The sequence below is a fragment of the Mobula hypostoma genome, chromosome 7 (genome assembly GCF_963921235.1).
Source record: "Mobula hypostoma chromosome 7, sMobHyp1.1, whole genome shotgun sequence".
Lineage (NCBI taxonomy): Eukaryota > Metazoa > Chordata > Chondrichthyes > Myliobatiformes > Myliobatidae > Mobula > Mobula hypostoma.
The window spans coordinates 52,535,262-52,554,520 of NC_086103.1; the positions used below are offsets into that span (position 1 = coordinate 52,535,262).

The 19,259-nt window shown below is 38.9% G+C and overlaps 1 protein-coding gene across 1 annotated transcript in view; it reads left to right on the forward strand.

Moving 5' to 3' along the window:
• Positions 1-5,999: 5,999 nt before the first annotated feature.
• LOC134348912 (glutamate receptor ionotropic, delta-2-like) overlaps positions 6,000-19,259 on the forward strand; it is a 595,898-nt gene continuing 582,638 nt past the window's right edge. Inside the window, exon 1 of the mRNA XM_063052714.1 lies at positions 6,000-6,125. Coding sequence (XP_062908784.1) covers positions 6,041-6,125 — 85 coding nt within the window. The 5' untranslated portion in view covers positions 6,000-6,040. The remainder of the gene's footprint in view (positions 6,126-19,259) is intronic.

A 19,259-nucleotide genomic window follows, 5' to 3' on the forward strand; every position in this document is an offset into this window, starting at 1 on the left:
AACCATCGACCACAGAAAAAGTGTTTAAGCTATTTTATGATTTGAAAAGGTCTATAATTTGCATCTATAGACTTAAACTGAACATGTGGAAGCCAGATTTTGGGTTGAGAAAAGCAGCGGATGTAATATTTTAACTTGTTTTGAACGATAACACAAGAGCAAATAGTTTGGTATACTGTATACGTTTGTAAAATGGTTTCATAGGATCATAAGACATAGTAATAAAATTAGGTCATAGATAACCTTCCATGTTAAATCTTATCCTTTGAGTTGTTGTATAAATGGTGTAAAATACTAAACTATAGATTGAATAATTAGTCAGAAAATAACTGTATCAACAGTAAATTCCCCAGAAGCAGCTTTAATGGTCAAGAGAATTCTTTCAGTGTTTAGTTTGCTAAAGGATCTACAAGAAAAGCCAGCAATCTTATATAAATTACATTACTTACTTATTAAATCAATCACAGAATGCAAAGGTTACCATTAAGTCCATGCTAGCTCCAAATGGAGCAATCTCACCAGTGCCATTCTCTTTCTTATTAGTTTGATTCATGCTTTGAATCAGAGTAAAATTTACAAATGTTTACAATCAACTTTGGCATTTCTAATGATATATTTTAATAGGCTATCCAATGGTGGCACCTCTGTACAGTTTACTAATTGAATTATCTGCAAGTTCTCACCTGTAAAGTGGCAGAATTTGCAAATAGAAGTTCACATAAATCACCATTTCAACTCTTAATTAATTACAGGATTACATACGTCATACTAAATGGAGGTTTTGATGCATACTTCTGAACACACATAATTATGGATGAAAAATAGCACTATAGTTGAAATATGACCTACTAAATCTTAGATTTATTTTGTCTATGAGTTGGCAGTTATGATCTCTTATAATGCTTATTATATTGTAAATATTACTGCACAGGTGCTACAATATGGTAGGTTATAACTCATTTTGAATAATCTCATCTGTACAATGTTCATAAACCCTTTTTTATTTGTATTTTCTTAGGAATGGAAATTATAAACAATATCAACAATTTATAACAGTAGAAGTCATGTAGGTGTAATTTCTAGAAATATTATTCAATATAAGATCATAAATAAATATATTCCGTATGCAAGATCACTTTAATTGCATTTTTGAATTCTATGCATCGGGATGCTACTTATGCAATATCTTTATATAGCAACCTTAGAATGGTCTTTTTAAAAATTTCATCTGCAGGAAGGTGGTTGGAATTAATCTGGCAAGTTTTGAAATTATTTTGGTAATATTTATTATGGTGATGCATGCATCAATAGTTAAGCTGCAGTTTATTATCTACTCATTGCTGTCTTGAAAACATGGCAATATAAACTTGATAAAACACAACAGTTTAGAGTAAAATTCTTAAAGGGTGGACAAGGGTCATTTAAGTGAAGGTGACAGTTTTGTTTAAATCTCTGATGGACATCAGATAGCCAGATGGATTTACATGAAAAGGTAACAATTTCTTTTACTTCATCAGTCAATCACTGACATAATCAATTCTACGGCCACAAAGTCTTTATTTACAGCTTTTTAACTAATTTAAATTCTCAAACTGTTGTAACAGAATATGATCTTCAGTTCTCTGACTAATCTAGGAAATTGAAAGAACACTTTGATCATTTTAAAGGAAATAAAAGGTTTACACTTATAAGCCATCTTTCACAAATGCTTTAGGATTTATGAAATACTTCTGAATTGTAATACTGATGAAAGAGAAAACCAAGATAATTTAAAATTTTGAAGTTCAAAGTCACACATCACAAGTAGCAAACAAATGGAAGTTTTAAAAGAAATAGATAAAGTATTTTAAGTTATTAATATGGGCCAGTATTTCAAGGAGTAATCTCCTGTTTTTCCTTAAATTAGTGCTGTGAAAGGTGACATGATTGAAAGTTTCAAACAATGCATCACTAATAATGCAGCACTCCCCTAGCACCAAAGTATCAACTTATATTTTTATATTTAAGCCTCTTTAATGGAAATTGAATGTAATACTATGATTCTTCAGCACTTGCCTTGGGGTTCCAAACATCCAGACACATCATTTGCCAAGGCATGTAGTTTTAACATTATAAAGAAATAATCCACATATTTACATGTTAGGCTGTTAATTATTTTTATTTTATTCTTCCATGATGCTGAACTTGATTTTTAATTTGTCATTGGCTTTATCCCTCTTTCTTCAGTTACTCTCTCTTTTTGCCTGTTGATACCCTTCCCAAAGCTTTTTCAAGGCATACACCTTTAGCCGATTCATCTCATTCCATAAACCTTCTGACTATGTACTTTTCTCTATTATTAAACCAGTTGACACTATAAATAGCTTGCCCCTATGCAAGCATCACCTGGAACTTCCAAAATTGAAAAAAATCCCTTGGAAGAGCTCATATTAAAAACACTACTTTCAATGTACCTTCTCTCATTCAAAACCTTTGTTGTGTTTTACTATTCAAAGACTCTTTCATGTCTCTCACACTTTCAACCAGTCCAAGGAAATTTAATTTCTTACCACACACAGAGATGATGCAAACAAAAGTCATAAACAACATTCCTTGGTAGCGTCCAATCTCTTCATATCCTGCCTGAATTTCCTTGGTATAATTCACCACACAATCTTCTTCTAGAAGGCAAAGAGCCCAGAAGCCTTCAATGTTCAACTTTAGAGATCCCACTACAGACTGCAAGCTTAATTACTCAAATGTCACCAGCAGCCTCTACAATGGTGTTTCTTTTCCTGAATCTTCTCAGAAAAAACTGCTCACTTCTGTCCCCATTTCAACATCCGATGTTGAAACCATGTTATTTCTTGAAATGGTTATTTCAATGCTCCATAGGCGAATCTACCCTCCTCTGCTCCCAACTGCCGCTCACTCAAAGTTCAGTTTCACTCTTTCAATCATACACCATTTTCTAGTGGGCATTTAACATGGCCATTGTGCATGTGTTGGTCCCTGATCTCCCGTTTAAATTAAAATTTCTATGATCGTAATTATTATCTTGGAAATCTTCGTATTTCTAACTCTGAAAACTTGTGCATCCACTCTCTTTTATCGTTTATTAACAGTCAACTATTGAACATTAAACATTTAAGCATTTTGTGATGAAATCTTTTAGTCTCACCTGGATCTCTTTTTTCTGTAAAGAAACATTGAACAAGTTTTAGTGATTCCTCTTAATGCCTTGTAACAGTATTAATTTGTTTTTCTTATACATCCATGAATGCTGTTAAGAATTTTGTCTATATTATCTACTATTTGTTATTGGTGCCATTATTCTGGCAATGATAAGCCATACAATTGATTGTGGTTAGATTCTCTCAATTTTCTCCTAATCCTCCCTGAATTGGATTTCTAAGGAAGTCTGATACATAAACACAACTGGATTATCTAACAGAACAAACACACACTCAGAATTAGATACACCACCATCAGCCCTTCCTCACATATTACAAGGAGAAAGAGAAAACCAATCTAGTGGAGAGACATCATGCAAACTCTACACAGACAGCAGCAATGCTAATTCTTCCTCACTGCTGCCATCAGGAAGAAGGTACAGGAGTCTCAGGACCCCTACCACCAGATTCAGGAACAGTTATTACCCCTCAACCATCAGGCTTTTGAACCAGAGGGAATAACTTCACTCATCCCATTACTGAACTATTCCCACAACCTATGGACTCACCTTCAAGGATTCTTCATCTCATGTTCTCAATTTTTCATGCTTGGGTATTTATTATTAATTTCTTTTTGTATTTGCACAGCTTGTTGACTTTTGAATATTAGTTAGGAGTGGTCTTTCATTGATTCTATGGTGTTTCTTGTATTTACTGTGAATGCCTGCAAGAAAATTAATTTCAGGGTTGTTTATGGTGACTTTCTATGTACTTTGATAATAAATTTACTTTGAACTTTGAAATGTGAAAATAATGCATGCAAAATATTAAATAACCTAAGAAGGGCCATTTCATTGCTTTATGGTTGAAATTTATTTGTAATTTTTTAGTCCCTGAAACTTTTCAGATGAAATACATTGCTGTGTTTGAGATATTTTCTAGGTATTGTAAATCTTACAATATCTAGAAAACTCACAGTGAGAAAAGGACTGTTCTGGCCAAAATATCCAAACTGGTCTATTTGAGCTTTTATATTAATCTTAATTAACTGCATAAGACCTATATCCTTCAATGGCTTGCCTATATAACTGTCTGCCTAAATGTATCTTAGACAAGGCAATTGTATCCGATTTCACCAATGTGTGAAATATTTACCTCCTAAGATCCACTTTATATCTCTTAACTCTCACCTTAAAAAACATGCCCTCATGGTTTTGATACATTTAACAAATAGTTATTTATCTGTTAATTCTCATTTTGTCCAAACTGCTTTATAAACAATCTGTTCAAAATGTTTTTCCTCATCACTGAATCCCTTCTGCGCTTAATCACCTTCGTTGTATGCCGCCAACTCTACATATAATGATTCGTGTAGCAGAAGAATACTGGAACTCCTTAGTAGCCTGCATAATTTTAGTCTTTCTGCTATTTTTAGATTATTAACGGGCGCTAGTTTCTTCTGCCTGAGTCTATCAAGATATTTCCTGGATTTACTAGCCAAGATGGCTCTTCGGTACAATTCCAAGGTAAAGCAAATTTGGGTAGATTTAAACCAGTTCATTGAATGTGCATATGTGCTCGGGTGTCTGTTGAATATTACGCACTACAGAAGAGGAACCCAACGTTAGTGTTATTCGTTCTTTATCCGTGCCTGAAGGAAGTTTTATCCTGCTTTAACCGGAATGTTGCTAACTCAGTATTAACAGAAGAACGTATATCTCAGGCTGGACATCTCCCATTTTGTGAGTTATCAGTCTGAATTACTTCTAGCTTTCTTTCTCGTCTGCCAAATCCATTCAAAGGTCTATCGTGAATTAATTGTCTTTCATTTGTTTAAATAGTATTTTCAGATGACGTCATGTGCAACGAGATCAAAAGAGCAGTCTCGGCTATTGATCCTAACCCATTGGTGCAACAGAAAATGCCCCTTAGTTACTAAGTTTGTTGCTGCCTATTTAAATTAGTGTGCCTGCGTCCCCAAATGACGAGATTGTGATCGCTATATTAAACAAGATTCCTATCGTTGTTTTTGATCTCTTTGGTTTTTCAATTTGAACTGTAACTCATCCAAGTACAAGCATATTTTAAATGAGGTAATACAAATGTCTTCTGGGGATTAAGCGCTCACTAAAGCATGGAAGGCGCTCAGTGTTTTCAACATGCCCGCTTTGAATGCTGCTAACAACCCGTGACGAGTTTCAGATGAACCCAAGGCATTTCTGCGTGTCCTACTCCGGAAAATGCTGCATAACGTCAATTTTACTAACGCAAATTGAAGGTATTGCCAGTCAGTGCCGCTCATTGCTGTGTGTATGCAAGCTATCTGGCGCCTCATGTTTTTGACCGATTTAAAGCAATGATCTGAGGAGATAGAGGCGGCTCGTACCTCCGTTGCCTTGCCGAGCTCTCTTTACAGAGAGACGAATAGTCTCTGCAGACGGTCTGCAAGTGGATATTGTACTGTTTCACTGCTCTGGCTTTCTCCGATTTCGGGTGTCATGGATTTTTCGCCTCTGACTGACATTGAATTTGTAGCAGCCTGTTACGGTAAAATACATTTGTTTTGCAACATCGTGAAAGGCGAGCAGGGAAGTAACGAAGCTACCCTCGTCGAATCGCGCAGATTTCAGCTGTAGTTTGGTTTACCCTATCGCCACTTGGTGTTTTCAGTCTTTGGAAGAGTGAAATCGAAGGACACGTTATGTGCATGTTATTTATTTTTAAAAATGCAAGCAAAGTTCTAGAAGTGGATTGTCAAGCAAGAAAGGGGCCGTTTCAATAAAAAAACATTTTAATTGATCAATACATTTGGATCACAAGGTTTCGCTTTCATGTTATGTGCTTTATGCTGCGGATATCGGCTGTCTTCAATTGACAGTATAAAGGAAATGGAAGTTTTCGCCGCGCTGTTTGTGTCCATCGCTTGGATCTTATGTGCCGACACTGTAGCTAGTGATTCGATCATTCACATAGGTAAGGAAGCACTTTGTTTGTCTTTTTAATGGTGGCAAACGTAGTGGAGCTGCTTTCCACGAGTAGAATGAGCATTTATTTACGTCGTGCGTTGCCAGCAATCCAGGATCTAAACTAGCACTGTCTTTATTTAATACGTCGCTTCTGCAAGAATTATAATTTAGCTTGTATGAAAGTCACTGAATCACCCAATCAACGCAAAGACTAATTGATATTTCTGCTTTATAGTTGTTATGTGGAGTTTCGGTATTGAGGTTTCTTCGTAAAGTTGTGGTAAAATATAGCTATCATTGCTGTGTGTGTGTGTGTGTGAGTGTGTGTTACGTTGTATGTTAGATAAATTGGGAGGATGAAACATTGAATCAGATTCTGTAGCAGTTCACAGAACGCATTGAAGTATTGGGAAATCCCCTTGGATGCACACTTCATCAATGCGTGTACATCTTCAGCGTAGCTGGAAAATAGAATAAAGATCTAGTGCAAGTTGGAAAGGTTAATATTACAATGGTTTAGGCTTTACGAGGTGCTGATTGCACAAGGTAAACGGGGCCTCGAGTTTTCTAAATGGAGATCGATAGTCAATGGAGAGCTCTGAACTGAGTAACCGGGCCTCATCAACTCCATTGCAACTGTCAATCATGCAAACACAAGTCGAAAAGCAAACTGAAGCGGAAAGGAGAGGGGGGAAAAAGCGGGAAAGATTGGAGAGGACTGACGCAGCTGTATTCTGCTGAGATCACTGTATATTTTTACAGTAGGCAAAGTCGGGGCAGTTGAATTAAATCCAGCCAAGCGGCCGGTGCATCTCGCGTTAGAAGTCCGGCGCTTCCACGAATGCAGACAATTCAGTGCGAGCCCTGCACAACGAGAGCGGGACAGCACAGCGTTCAAAACCTCCCAATGAGTACTGTACACCGAAGGGGGGGGGGGTACAAGTATGATATTTGATAGGAAAAGGGGACCGTTGGCTTGTGTTTTATTCATTCAGTTATCGGCTGTGGATGTCATTGCTGAAACACGGAACCGACCCCAATTACCCTTGAAGATGGTGGTGAGCGGTCTTCGGAACCGTCACGCTCAACGTGTTTAAGGTGTCCAAGTCTAACTTGTTCTGTTGGGAAGAGAGCTCCTGGGTATAGAATACTGTAAAGGAAAAGCGCCGTAATCCAAATTGGAGAGATTTTGCGAGATTTGATTTACCGCTACTGGTGTTCTTATACGCCTTCTGCCCTTTATACTGTTTCTCTGGTGCAGCTTGTAGTTTGAGAAGTGCTGTAGACAAAGCCTAGGAGTTACGTGTAATGCATTTTGTGGAAGATACTGCTGTAATACAGATTCAGCGGTAAAGTTGTAGGTGGAGCTTGGAGTGCATAACAAACAGCCAATTTAGAACAGCACAATTTATAATGAGCCGAACTGTCTGCTGTAACCAAGCGTGTATGAAATGACACTAAATAAGTAAAGGAGAATAAAAAAAAGCTAGCTACCAGATTTCAGAAATCAAAAATGTCGGACATTTCCCACTCAATAAAGTGCGATGAGTCGTCGAAAGAAGCCGAATGTTTGGTGAGTACTTGGTAAATAGTTAAGGTTCCATTCTCATCCCCAAGGCTTATAACAGTACAGAACTGGAGGTAAATAATAACAAATGTGGAAAAGGAAAACAAATAATTATATAAAATAATTAATGCACATTAAGGAGTGTAAGATAAAGGATGCATCATAGCTGCGACATATGGGAGCTTACAAGTGACTCTGTGATCCAGCGCAAACAGCCCTGTACCACGTCTTTGTGGTGTGAGGAATTTTGCCTTGCAATCGATTGCAACGTACCTGGAAGGGCACGATTCACCTGGATATTTGGATGGACTTCAATAGGTCTTCTGAGTTCATTAGTGGTCATGGCTAAGGGGTTTGATTGCAAGTGAAATGGGTGAGAGAATCAAGAGGATAGGATTTGAGCACCTCAGCAATTGCAATCGTCCCAGTAGGGTTGAAGTTCTGTTGGCTGCTTGGATGGCTGCAGGGTGGATGAATTGGGTGACCATAAAACCATATTGGAGGAAGCGATTGAAGAGGAGAGAAATACATGAGTATTAGTAAGGTCAGTATAGGGAGGAGATGAAGTCTGTTCTCTGCAGTAAAGAGTGATACTGCAGATGGCCAACTCCAAGCTGTTAAATATTTGCTTAGGTATGGGGCATGGAGATCCATTAATGTGCTGCTAACCTCATAGGCATGTCCAAGAAAGAGCCTCTGCACAGTTATTATGAGAAACTAGACACCAAGAAAAAGGAGTGTTAACTCAGGTAATATCTACATTGTGACCTGACCCATATGCAATTGGCAAAGGAGAATAACTTGGAGAAAAGGCTGGTATAGAAATGGGCTTTAGTTCATGGAACATTGACACCAGTATTAGGGAATGTGAAAGCTGTAAAACTGGGGTTGTCCATATCATACTGGGGCCAGCACACTAGAAAGCCATATAACTAGGGCTGCAAAGGATATCTAACATTTAAAAATAAATGGATCAATGTTGGGATGCTCTCATAAAGTAAAAGGGAAAGACAATGCGAGAGAGGAAGCCATTAGTATGGGAAATGATAAATAGACTTAGACAGCAAGGATATCGAGTGTATATATTTCAGCATAAATCAGCAACCAGACTACAAGAATTACAAAAATAAAATAAAAGGTTAAAGAGTTTGTGCTTTCATTTCATCTGTTCTTAAAAAAAAACAGATTAAACGAGAGCACAACAGAAAGAAGTAAATATGATCTGATGGCCATAACAAAAAGAACATGTTTGCAGCATGACAAAATTGGGACCTGAATACTGAAGGACTCATGATTCTTAAGGGGAATGGAAAGTTATAGAAGATGGCAGAATGGATCTGCCTCACAAAAGAGAAGGATAATCTGAATTGAAGAAACCAGGATACGGAGGTGGTTTAGGTGGGGATGCAAACTAGTCAAGTTTAGAAGTCACTTGTGGGTGTGTTGCATAATAACCCCACAGTAGGTCAGAAGGAAAAATAAGTAAAGTTAAGACAATAATCACCAACAACTTTGATCTCCACATGCACCAATAACAATTGGTGACAAACAAGAGAATATCTGCAGATGCTGGAAATCCAAGCAACACACACCAAATGTTAGAGGAACTCAGCAGGCCAGGGAACATCTTTGGAAAAGAGTAAACAGTTGATGTTTCGGGCTGAGACCCTTCATCAGAACTGGAGAAAAAAGATGAGTCAGAGTAAGAAGGTGGGAGGAGGAGAGGAAGAAATACAAGGTAATAGGTGATAGGTGAAACTGGGAATGCGGGAGGGGTGAAGTAAAGAGCTGGGAAGTCAATTGGTAAAAAAGATAAAGAGCTGAACAAGGGGGAATCTGATAAGAGATTGAAGAGCAAGGATAACCTGGATAAGAGTTCATAAATAATTTAGGTAATTTTGTAGCAGTATTGTAAAATGGCATGAGATTAACTAAAATCCTCACCATGAAGGAGTTTGTAGGAAAGATAAAGATAAGCTGATTGATTTTTACATTTAGTTTGAAAAGGACAAGAATGTGTCTAAATCTAATATTTTGAGTTTAAATAAGAGCATTTATGAGGCTATATCATTAGAAAAAACTGGAGAAAATTGGCAGTTTAGGTTAAGACACTGGTTAATTGAGATGCAATGCAGACATTTAAGGGGAACTTTCCAAATTCACAGAATAGGTATACAATATTCCTAATTGCACGGTAATTGAAAAATTTAAATGGAAAGCAGTTATGAGCTAAAGCAGGTGGCAGTGCAATAAACTGTACAGAAAATAAAAGCAGCAGAGAACGACTAAGAGATTAAAATGGGTGGAAAATTAGAACGAGACAAAGGTAGCCAGAAATCTGAATATTGACAATGGGAGCTTGTAAATCTTGAGAAGAAGTAAAACAATTGACAATGTGAGCATTGGTCTGAGAGTGTGAGTCTGGAAGATGAATAATAGAAAACAGTAGGTGAAATAGGTTTGTTGTATCAGTCTTCACTATGGATGACACATGTAATGTCCTAAAGATAACTGTAATTCTGGAATTGGAAGGCAGGGGTACTCAGGACATTTGCAATTGTTGATTATTTTCACAGGTACCAAGCCACAGAGAAAAGATTGTCTTACATACTTGTCAGTACCTCCAGTTGAACTTTTTTTGTGTGTTTCCCCCTAGCTGTCAGTCTGTGGTTTTGTATTGCCATGTGCTCCTGTCCCCACTCCTGCTCTACTCCAGCCCCTGTATTACTGAGTGCTCTGTCTCTCTTCTGTTTCTCATTATTACCTGTATTGCTGCCACCGGTGTCTCACTGTGCTCCACCTATCGTCTGTCTCTCTGTTTATTGCTCGGTGTATTTCAGTCCTGTGTTTTCACCTGTTTGTTGCCAGATTGTGCCAGTGAATTTTCCTGAGCCTTAACAGCATTTGTATCTGTACTCTGTCTGAATATTGACTCTGCTGGTTTCCCGATTCTGGATTTTGGATTTCTCTGAATGTTTTGATCTCTGCCTGAACTTTGTTGCCAACTTTTGTTTGCACCTCGGGATTTGTTATCCAGTCACCGTGTGCACAGTCCCTGCTCCAGCGCCCTGACAATACTTCACACAGATCAAATCAGTAAACAGTGCATTGAAGCAATAAAAGGTAAACTATAACATAATGCAGAAAAAAGTGCAACTGTTACAGAGGATGTGCAGTGTAGGTAAATAATAAGGTGCAAGATCATAATGATGTATTGTGAAATCAATAATCCATCTTAACATGCTAGGGACACAAATTTCAAGCTGAAAGTAAATATATTACCAATGTAGATATATGTCACCATATACTACCCTAAGATTCATTCACTTTAGAGCAAATACTAAACTCAATGAAAAGCTACACACAGAGTTTGACAAACAACTGATGTATCAAGGAAGACTATCTACACAAATACAATAATAGTAAATAAATAATATTGAAAACATGAATTGTAGAGTCCTTGAAAGTGAATCCATTGGTGTGGAATTATTTCAGAGCCGTGGTGAGTGAAGTTATTCAGGCTTATTCAGGAATCTGATAGTTGAAGGGTAATAATTGCTCCTGAACCTGGTGCTATGGGACCTCCTTGATGCCAGTAGCGAGAGGAGACCATAGGCTGGATGGTAGCGGAGGGGTGGGGGGCTCCTTGATGCCAGTAGCGAGAGGAGACCATAGGCTGGATGGTAGCGGAGGGGTGGGGGGCTCCTTGATGCCAGTAGCGAGAGGAGACCATAGGCTGGATGGTAGCGGAGGGGTGGGGGGGGCTCCTTGATGCCAGTAGCGAGAGGAGACCATAGGCTGGATGGTAGCGGAGGGGTGGGGGCTCCTTGATGCCAGTAGCAAGAGGAGACCATAGGCTGGATGGTAGCGGAGGGGTGGGGGGCTCCTTGATGATAGATGCTGCATTCTTGTGGCAGTGCTTCTTGTAGATATACTCAAGGACAATAGGACATAAGATCAGAATTAGGTCTTTCAGCCCATCATGTCTGTTCCAAATGGTGAAGAGGGCTTTGCCTGTGATGGATAGATTGGGCTGTATCTCTCAATTTTTGTAGGCTTTTCCATTCCTGGACATTGGTGTTTCCATACCAGGCCTTGTTGAAACAGTCACGATGCTGTCTACTCTGCATCTATAGTAGTGTGTCAAAGTTCACATATACTGAATCTGCATATACTTCTAAGAAAGTAGAGGCACTGTCATGTCTCCTTTGTAATGGCACTTACTGCTAGTCCCAGGACATACCCCAATATGATAATGCCAAGGAATTTAAAGCTGCCGCCCCTATCCACCTCTGATCCCCGAATGAGAAATGGACTTCCAGTTTCTTCCTGCTGTAGTTAATAATCAGCTCTTTGGTTTTGCTGATTTTGTGAGAGGTTGTTGTTGTGGCACTAATCAACCAGGTTTTCAAACTCCCTCTTTTATGCCAATTCATCATTACCTTTGATTCAGCCACAATAGTGATGTTGTCAGCAAACCTAAATATGGTATTGGAGCTGTACTTAGTCTCAGTCATAGGTATGTAGTGAGTAGAGCCGGGGACTAGTTACGAAGCCTTGTGGTGCATGTATACTGATGGTGATTGTGGTTGGAGAATGCATGTTTATGAAGTAAGTAGGAATGCTGTCAGAAGGGTTATTGCCAGAACAATGGAATATAAAAATGGGAGGGTATGCTTCAGTTATACAGAGCATTGGTGTCTGCAGTATGGTGCACTGTGCAACAATCTCTGTGTTATAGCTGTAGGATTTCATCTTTTACGTTACTGCTAATAAAAATGGCTTCTTCGTTATGTTAGAATAAAATGGCTTCTTTGTAATATTAACTGCTGAGAAAGTGGTTCTGTTTAGCAGCTTGTTTGGGTTATAATTACTGATAAAGAGAATTGTATTCATTTGCTCACCAATTGGGATAGATATTATTTTTTCTTGTGTGTCTGTAAGCTATTGTTTTCGCGGGCTTTGGGGCAGAAGGCACGATGGGGACAGAGAGAGGAGGCGCAATGCTGTAAGCTGTACAACGGAACGGATCCCAAGCGGGAGTCCGAGGCCCAGGGTTTTCGGGAGGAGAACCGAAGAGGAAGGACGTGCTGGAAGTGCTTTGGTCGACCACCATGGTTGGTCTCAGGTGGTGGGTCGAGGGGATTGGAGGAGATCGAATGGTGGAAAGAAGACTCCATTAATTGAGCTCCAACGGTTGTGCACGAAGTGGTTGAACTCTGATAAGTTTGGCACCTTTTACTTTCTTTTTATATTGTATCTCTATTAATTACATAGTTCCAGTCAGATCTATAAATTATATTCTGTAAATCACATATGGTGTACTGTCTGTTATTTAGCGTAGTGGAGTACATCACACAGCAGCTACATAAACTCGATTACAGAGTTTGGAGGGGCCGAAGTCTGCTTCCTCTCGACGGAAGCGAGCTGAGCGAGCCTGAGGCTTACCAGGGGGCTAGATAGCCATGTGTAGTACGGAAATATGCTCTTACAAAATTCACAAATTGCAGCTCAGAAATCTAAGATGTGTTTAAAAAAAACACAGGACAGCAATTTTTTTCGGAAGTGTGGCTTCCTCAGAATTTGTTTTGTTTATGATAGCTTGAAGCTGAACACAAATATAATTTCAGACTACTTGCATCATGTAGGAATTTGAAGAAACAAGAAATCAACTTTTATTGAATATAATGTGTTTAATTGCATTACCATGCTGATGCTTTGCAATAGTTCAACTAAACTAAAAATGTCTTCTTGATGATTTTCATTTGTGCTTGGTGTCTGAAGCTTCTCGTTTAAGAGTCCAACAATAATCAGCCAGCCTTGATGGATTCCTTTTGCCCTGATACCGTTTCTTCATGATCGCAATGACCTGGTGAAAACTTACACCATACTTGTCACTGAAAGTGCCACGATTTGCATGAATGAAGTCTAAATGGCAATACAGAAAATCAGTATATAGTGATATGTTGCATTTCATGGTTTTATCTGCTTGAAGTATGTTGTCAACCGGCTGCACATAGTTTGCTGCTCTGTAGTTGCCAAGAAAATTTTCAACAACGTCCTTGAATGACTTTCATGTGATATTCTCCAGTCCCACTAGAAGTTCTTCAAATTGCCTGTCATTGATGTCCTATTTGATCTGTGGACCAACAAGAATGCCTTCCTTAATTTTAGCATCAGTTATCTGACTTGAATTATAAATTGAAGTAACAAATACAATTGTTTTTAAAAAATGGTGCGTGATAGAGAAATTCCATAGTGATTTTCATGATCAGCAGCCCAAAATCCATAAGATACATGCAGAAGTATTGAAGAAGCAAAATTTATGTTTTCCAGTGTAACAAAGTAATAAAATTCACTGTCTTGGATTTCTGTGAATAAAGGTAAACACAAAATTTAACTTTATACAAACTTCCCTTTCTTAATGCAGCGAAGATCCTCAGGTTTGATTTTATGATGGCAAGAAGATCATCAAGAAAGTAGCAAGCAGTCATTCATGTTCATATGCTGATCTGAAATGTATCTATTAAAAAAAGTTCTAAGTAAATTTATTATCAAAGTTCATATATGTCAACATATACAACATTGAGATTAATTTTCTTGTGGGTAGACTTAATAAATCTATAGAATAATAATCATAAGAGAGTTAATGAAACATCGCACCAACTTGTAAACATGAAAAAGTCTTCAGATGCTGAAAATCTAAAGCAACACACAAACAAAGCACTGGAGGAACTCATCAGGTCAGGCAGCATCTATGGAAATGAATAAGCAGTCAATGTTTCAGGCCAAGACATTTCTTCAGGACAGGAATGGAAGGGGGAAGATGCTAGAATAAAAAGTTGGAGGGAGGAGAAGGAGGATAGCTAGAAGGTGATAGGTGAAGCCAGGTGGATAGGAAAGGTAAAGGACTGAGGAGGAAGGAATCTGATAGGAGAGGAGAGTGGACCATAGGGAAAAGGGAAGGAGGAGGTGATAAGCGGGTGAGAAGAGGTAAGAGCCCAGAGTGGGGAGTAGAAAAAGAGGAGGGGAAGAGAAAATTTTCTTTACCAGAAGGAGAAATCAGTATTCATGCCATCAGGTTGAAGGCTACCTAGATGGAATATAAGGTGTTGCTCCTCTGCCCTGTGGGTGGTCTCATCTTGGCACAAGAGAAGGCCATGGACCAACATGGGAACGGGAATGGGAATTGGAATAAAAATGTTTGGCCACCGGGAGTTTCTGCTTTTGGCAGATGGACCAGAGGTGCTCAATGAAGCAGTCCCCCAATTTATGATGGGCCTCACCAATGCAGAGGAGGCTGCATCGTGAGCATTAGACACAAAAGAAAATACAGCAGATTTGTAGATGAAGTGTCGCTCACCTGGAAGGACTGCCTGGGGCCCTGAATAGAGATGAGGAAGAAGGTAATTAGGCAGGTGTAGCACTTAGGCCACTTGCAGGGATAAGTGCCAGGAGGGAGGTTACTGGGAGGGACGAATACTCAAGGGAGTCATGGAGAGAGTGATCCCTGCAGGAAATGGAGGGGGGGGAGGTTAAGATATGTTTGGTGGTAGGATTCCTTTGAAGATGGCAGAAGTTGTGGAGAATAATGTGCTGGCTGCAGAGCCTCATGAGGTGTTAAGAAGAATATCACTATTAAGGTGGCAGGAAGATGGGGTGAGCACGGATGTTTGAGGAATGGAGGAGATGTGGGTGAGGGCAGCATCAATAGTGGAGGAGGAGAAACTATGTTTTGTGAAGAAGAAGAACATCTCTGATGTCCTGAAAGGAAAGCCACATTCTGGGAGTAGATGCAGTGGAGACGAAGGAACTGAGAAAAAGGAATAGCATTTTTATAGGAGTTAAGGTGCGAAGGGGTATAGTCAAGATAACAGTAAGAATTGGTAAATTTACGAAAAATGTCGGTTGACAGTTTGCCTCCAGAGATGGAGACAGTGAGATCGAGAATGGAGAGGGAGATGTCAGAAATGAATGAAGTAAATTTAAGGGAAGGGTGAAAGTTAGAGGCAAAGTTAATGAAATTGATGAGCTGAGCATGGGTATAGGAATCCATCAGTGTAGCAGAGGAAGAGTTGGGAAGCATTACCAGAGGAGGCTTGGATCATGGACTGTTCTACATGAAACCCCACTGGTTCCCTTGGCTGTGTAAATCCAGGGAATACACACTCCAGTCCCGCCAAACCCTGAGATTGAGATGGCTCTCCCACCCTAAACCCTGGATTGTGTGGATGCTGTGTAATTTGCTACCCTGTTACAACTCAGTGCCAAGAAATAACAGACAGCACACTGCATACAATTAAAAGAATTATATTTATGAATCTTAACTAAAGAGTTAGTAAAGAAAAGAAAGAAAAATACAAAAAGGACATATTATAATTGAACAGTCAAATGTGAACAGTTGGAGCTCAACTCTTCCAAATGTTCTTATTCACTGATCCTCAGTCGACTGTTGCACCTTGCTGCATCGAATCAGGGACCCCCACCAGGTCGAATCCTACAACTGGTTCTCTCCAATGTCTTCTCTCTTCATCTCCCGCTGAACAAAAGGACCCCAGTTCACACCGGTGTCAGGCACACTACCCAAAAATGCGCTCTCCTGATTGGATGGCTCACATTTCAAAGCATCCATTATCTCTAACCATAATCCAAACATTGCTTCTACAGAAAAAAAACTACTATGTTATCAGTAAAACTTTTCCCAGGGTGTTACATACATGACCTACAAAATGACAAGCATAGCTGGGACCCATGCTGGTGCCCATGGCTACCTCTTGATTCTGGAGAAAGTGGGAGGAGCTGAAGGAAACTTGGGCATCCTACCGGTGTGCTAAAGGCAACTAACTGTGCAAATACAAAAAGAAAGAAATAATAAAAACAATAATAAATCAGCAATAACTACAAGAACATGAGATGAAGAGTCCTGGAAAGTGAGTCCATAGGTGAGGGAACATTGGGGCAAGTGATGTGAGTGAAGTTATCGTTTTTGTTTCAAGAGCCTGATAGCTGAGAGGTAATAACTGTTCCTGAACCTGACAGTGTGAGTCCTTGGGCTCCTGTGCCTTCTTCCTGATGGACATTAGTGAGAAGAGAGCATGTCCTGGGTGGTGAGAGCATCCTTGGACTGAGTCTATTCATCTCTGTCAATTACAACCATCCTCCTTTTGCCTGTTACGACATCAGTTTGTGGAGATTCCTCACCTGAGAGAGGGTGATATATGCTAAACAGCAGGGGATTTCTTTGATTATATGAGTTGATGTTATGAAATTTCACAAGGATTTGAAGATGTCCAATGCTAGTTGTGTTCTACTACGTATACTTGGTTATACAAGTATTCTAAAATAAATGTTTTAGTGTTCAGAGAGAAAAGAGATTAATGACAGGGGAAAGCCAGAAATGAGATTGCAATGCACTAATATTTAAAGGAGAGTTGCCTGAGTGTACATGGATGAATATATGAGATGGCTGTGGGGAAAATCTGAGAAAGCAGCCACGGGAAAGAGGGAAAACCCTTTGATAGTTCTCCCTGTAGATTTTTCCAATAGATGTAAGGAACTGTCTGATGTTATTTCAGTTCATGCACTGTCTGTATCTGCATATTGGATCAGGATTCAAGTTAGTTGGTCCCTGGGCAGCTTCTTCTTACTACATTTCACATTCTTTTGTGCATAAGATTCTGTCTTACCTCTGTTGATTGCTTTCTTACTTCTCCTGTGTTCTGGCTCTATTCTTGATATGAATTCCTCTTATGTTTCACTGGAGTGTAATAGATTTATTCGGCTTTTGAAAAAAACTATTAAAAATACAGGACAATGTACTTTGTATTTCAGTCAAATAAATAAAAAGTGTTCTCTATATTTTCTAGTCATCAGACCCCATACACGTATAATAAAATGGAATTCTATTAAGTTTTAATAATTGAATGAGTTGATTATTACTGTTAATGGACAGCTTTTGTGTTCATTAGTTAAATTCTATGCTGTTTACATCCTGTAGCACAGAGGCAATGTAGCTGTTGTGTAACAATTCATCTGGATTGGAATTTTTAGAAACTTACCTGTGAATATATTAGATGCTTACTGTAGAAATTGATCCATGTACAGTACAGAGCAAGTTTGATTTACAAACAGAAAGAAGCAGAAATTTAATATGAAAGATCTAGAATCCATTCATAAAAAGTTGACTCTCCAAAGGGTCCTTTTTTGAAGAGCCAGTATGGATTACCTTTATACACTTTGGGATTCTATAATTAGTTATAGATGAAGTGATGCATTTGAATCCATGTATTCCTGGCAGAAGCACTGATTGACATATATGGTTGAATGTTTGTCATGTAGAATTGCCTCATTGTAAGGTCACCTGTTTTAAAGATGCCAACTTAGCAAAAATGTTCTGATGTTGTAAAAAAAATCTGTCGTGGCTTTACCTTTTCTTTTTTCACTTTATTCTGATTTTGAAAATTCTAAAATGAGAATTGCATCAAGGCCAAAACTGTGGGACCACAGCAAGATGTACATTTGTGTTCCACATTTTGGGCATGAAGAGAGTACCTGCTGGTATTTTCTAATCTCTTGTAGGCTTAATGGTTGTATCAAATGGTGGTCGGGGGATGGGGGGGATGTTTTAAGTAGGAAATGTTGACCAGGAGCAAGATACATAAGCTAGTTGAGTGGTGTCGCAGCAACAACCTTGCACTCAACATCAGTAAGACTCTAAGAACTGATTGTGGTCTTCAGAAAGGTTAAGACGAGGGAACATACATCAGTCCCCATAGAGGGATCAGAAGTCAAGAGAGTGAGGAATTTCAAGTTCCTGGGTGTCTATATCTTTGAGGATCTATCCTGGACCCAACATATTGATGCAGCTACAAAAAAGGCATGGCAGTGGCTATATTTCATTAGGATTTGAGGAAATTTGGTGTGTCACCAAAGATACTTGCAAATTTCTAAAGATGTACCGTGGATAGCATTCTAACTGGCTACATCACTGTCTGGTATGGGGATGGGGGTGGGGGTGGGGCTACTTCAGGGAATTGTAAACTTAGTTCCATCATGGGCACTAATCTTCGTAGTATCCAGGACATCTTCAAGGAGCAATGCCTCGAAAAGGTGGCATCCATTGTTAAGGACCCCCATCATTCAGGTCATGCCTCCCTTGTTCTTGTTGCTGCCATAAGGAAGGAAGTACAGAAACAATAATGCTCACAATCTGTGATTCCGGAACAGCTTCTTCCTCTCTGCGATTCAATTTCTGAATGGGCATTGAGCCCATGAATGCTACCTCGCTACTTTTTTATTTCTATTTTTGCATTACTTAATTTAACTAGTTTATATATATACTTGCTTTATTTCACATTTTCCTCTATTATTATGTATTGCATTGTACTGCTGCTGCAAAGATAACAGATTTTGTGACATACTGGTGATATCAAACCTGATTCTGAGGAAGTTAAATATTCAACTTCCTTATCTAAAACAGTCTGTAGATGTTCTTTGGTTGAGGTTCTGCTTTCTTGAATGCATCAGTGTTGTCCATCTATTCAGGGACAGAATAGGGATGCTTATTTTTCAGAG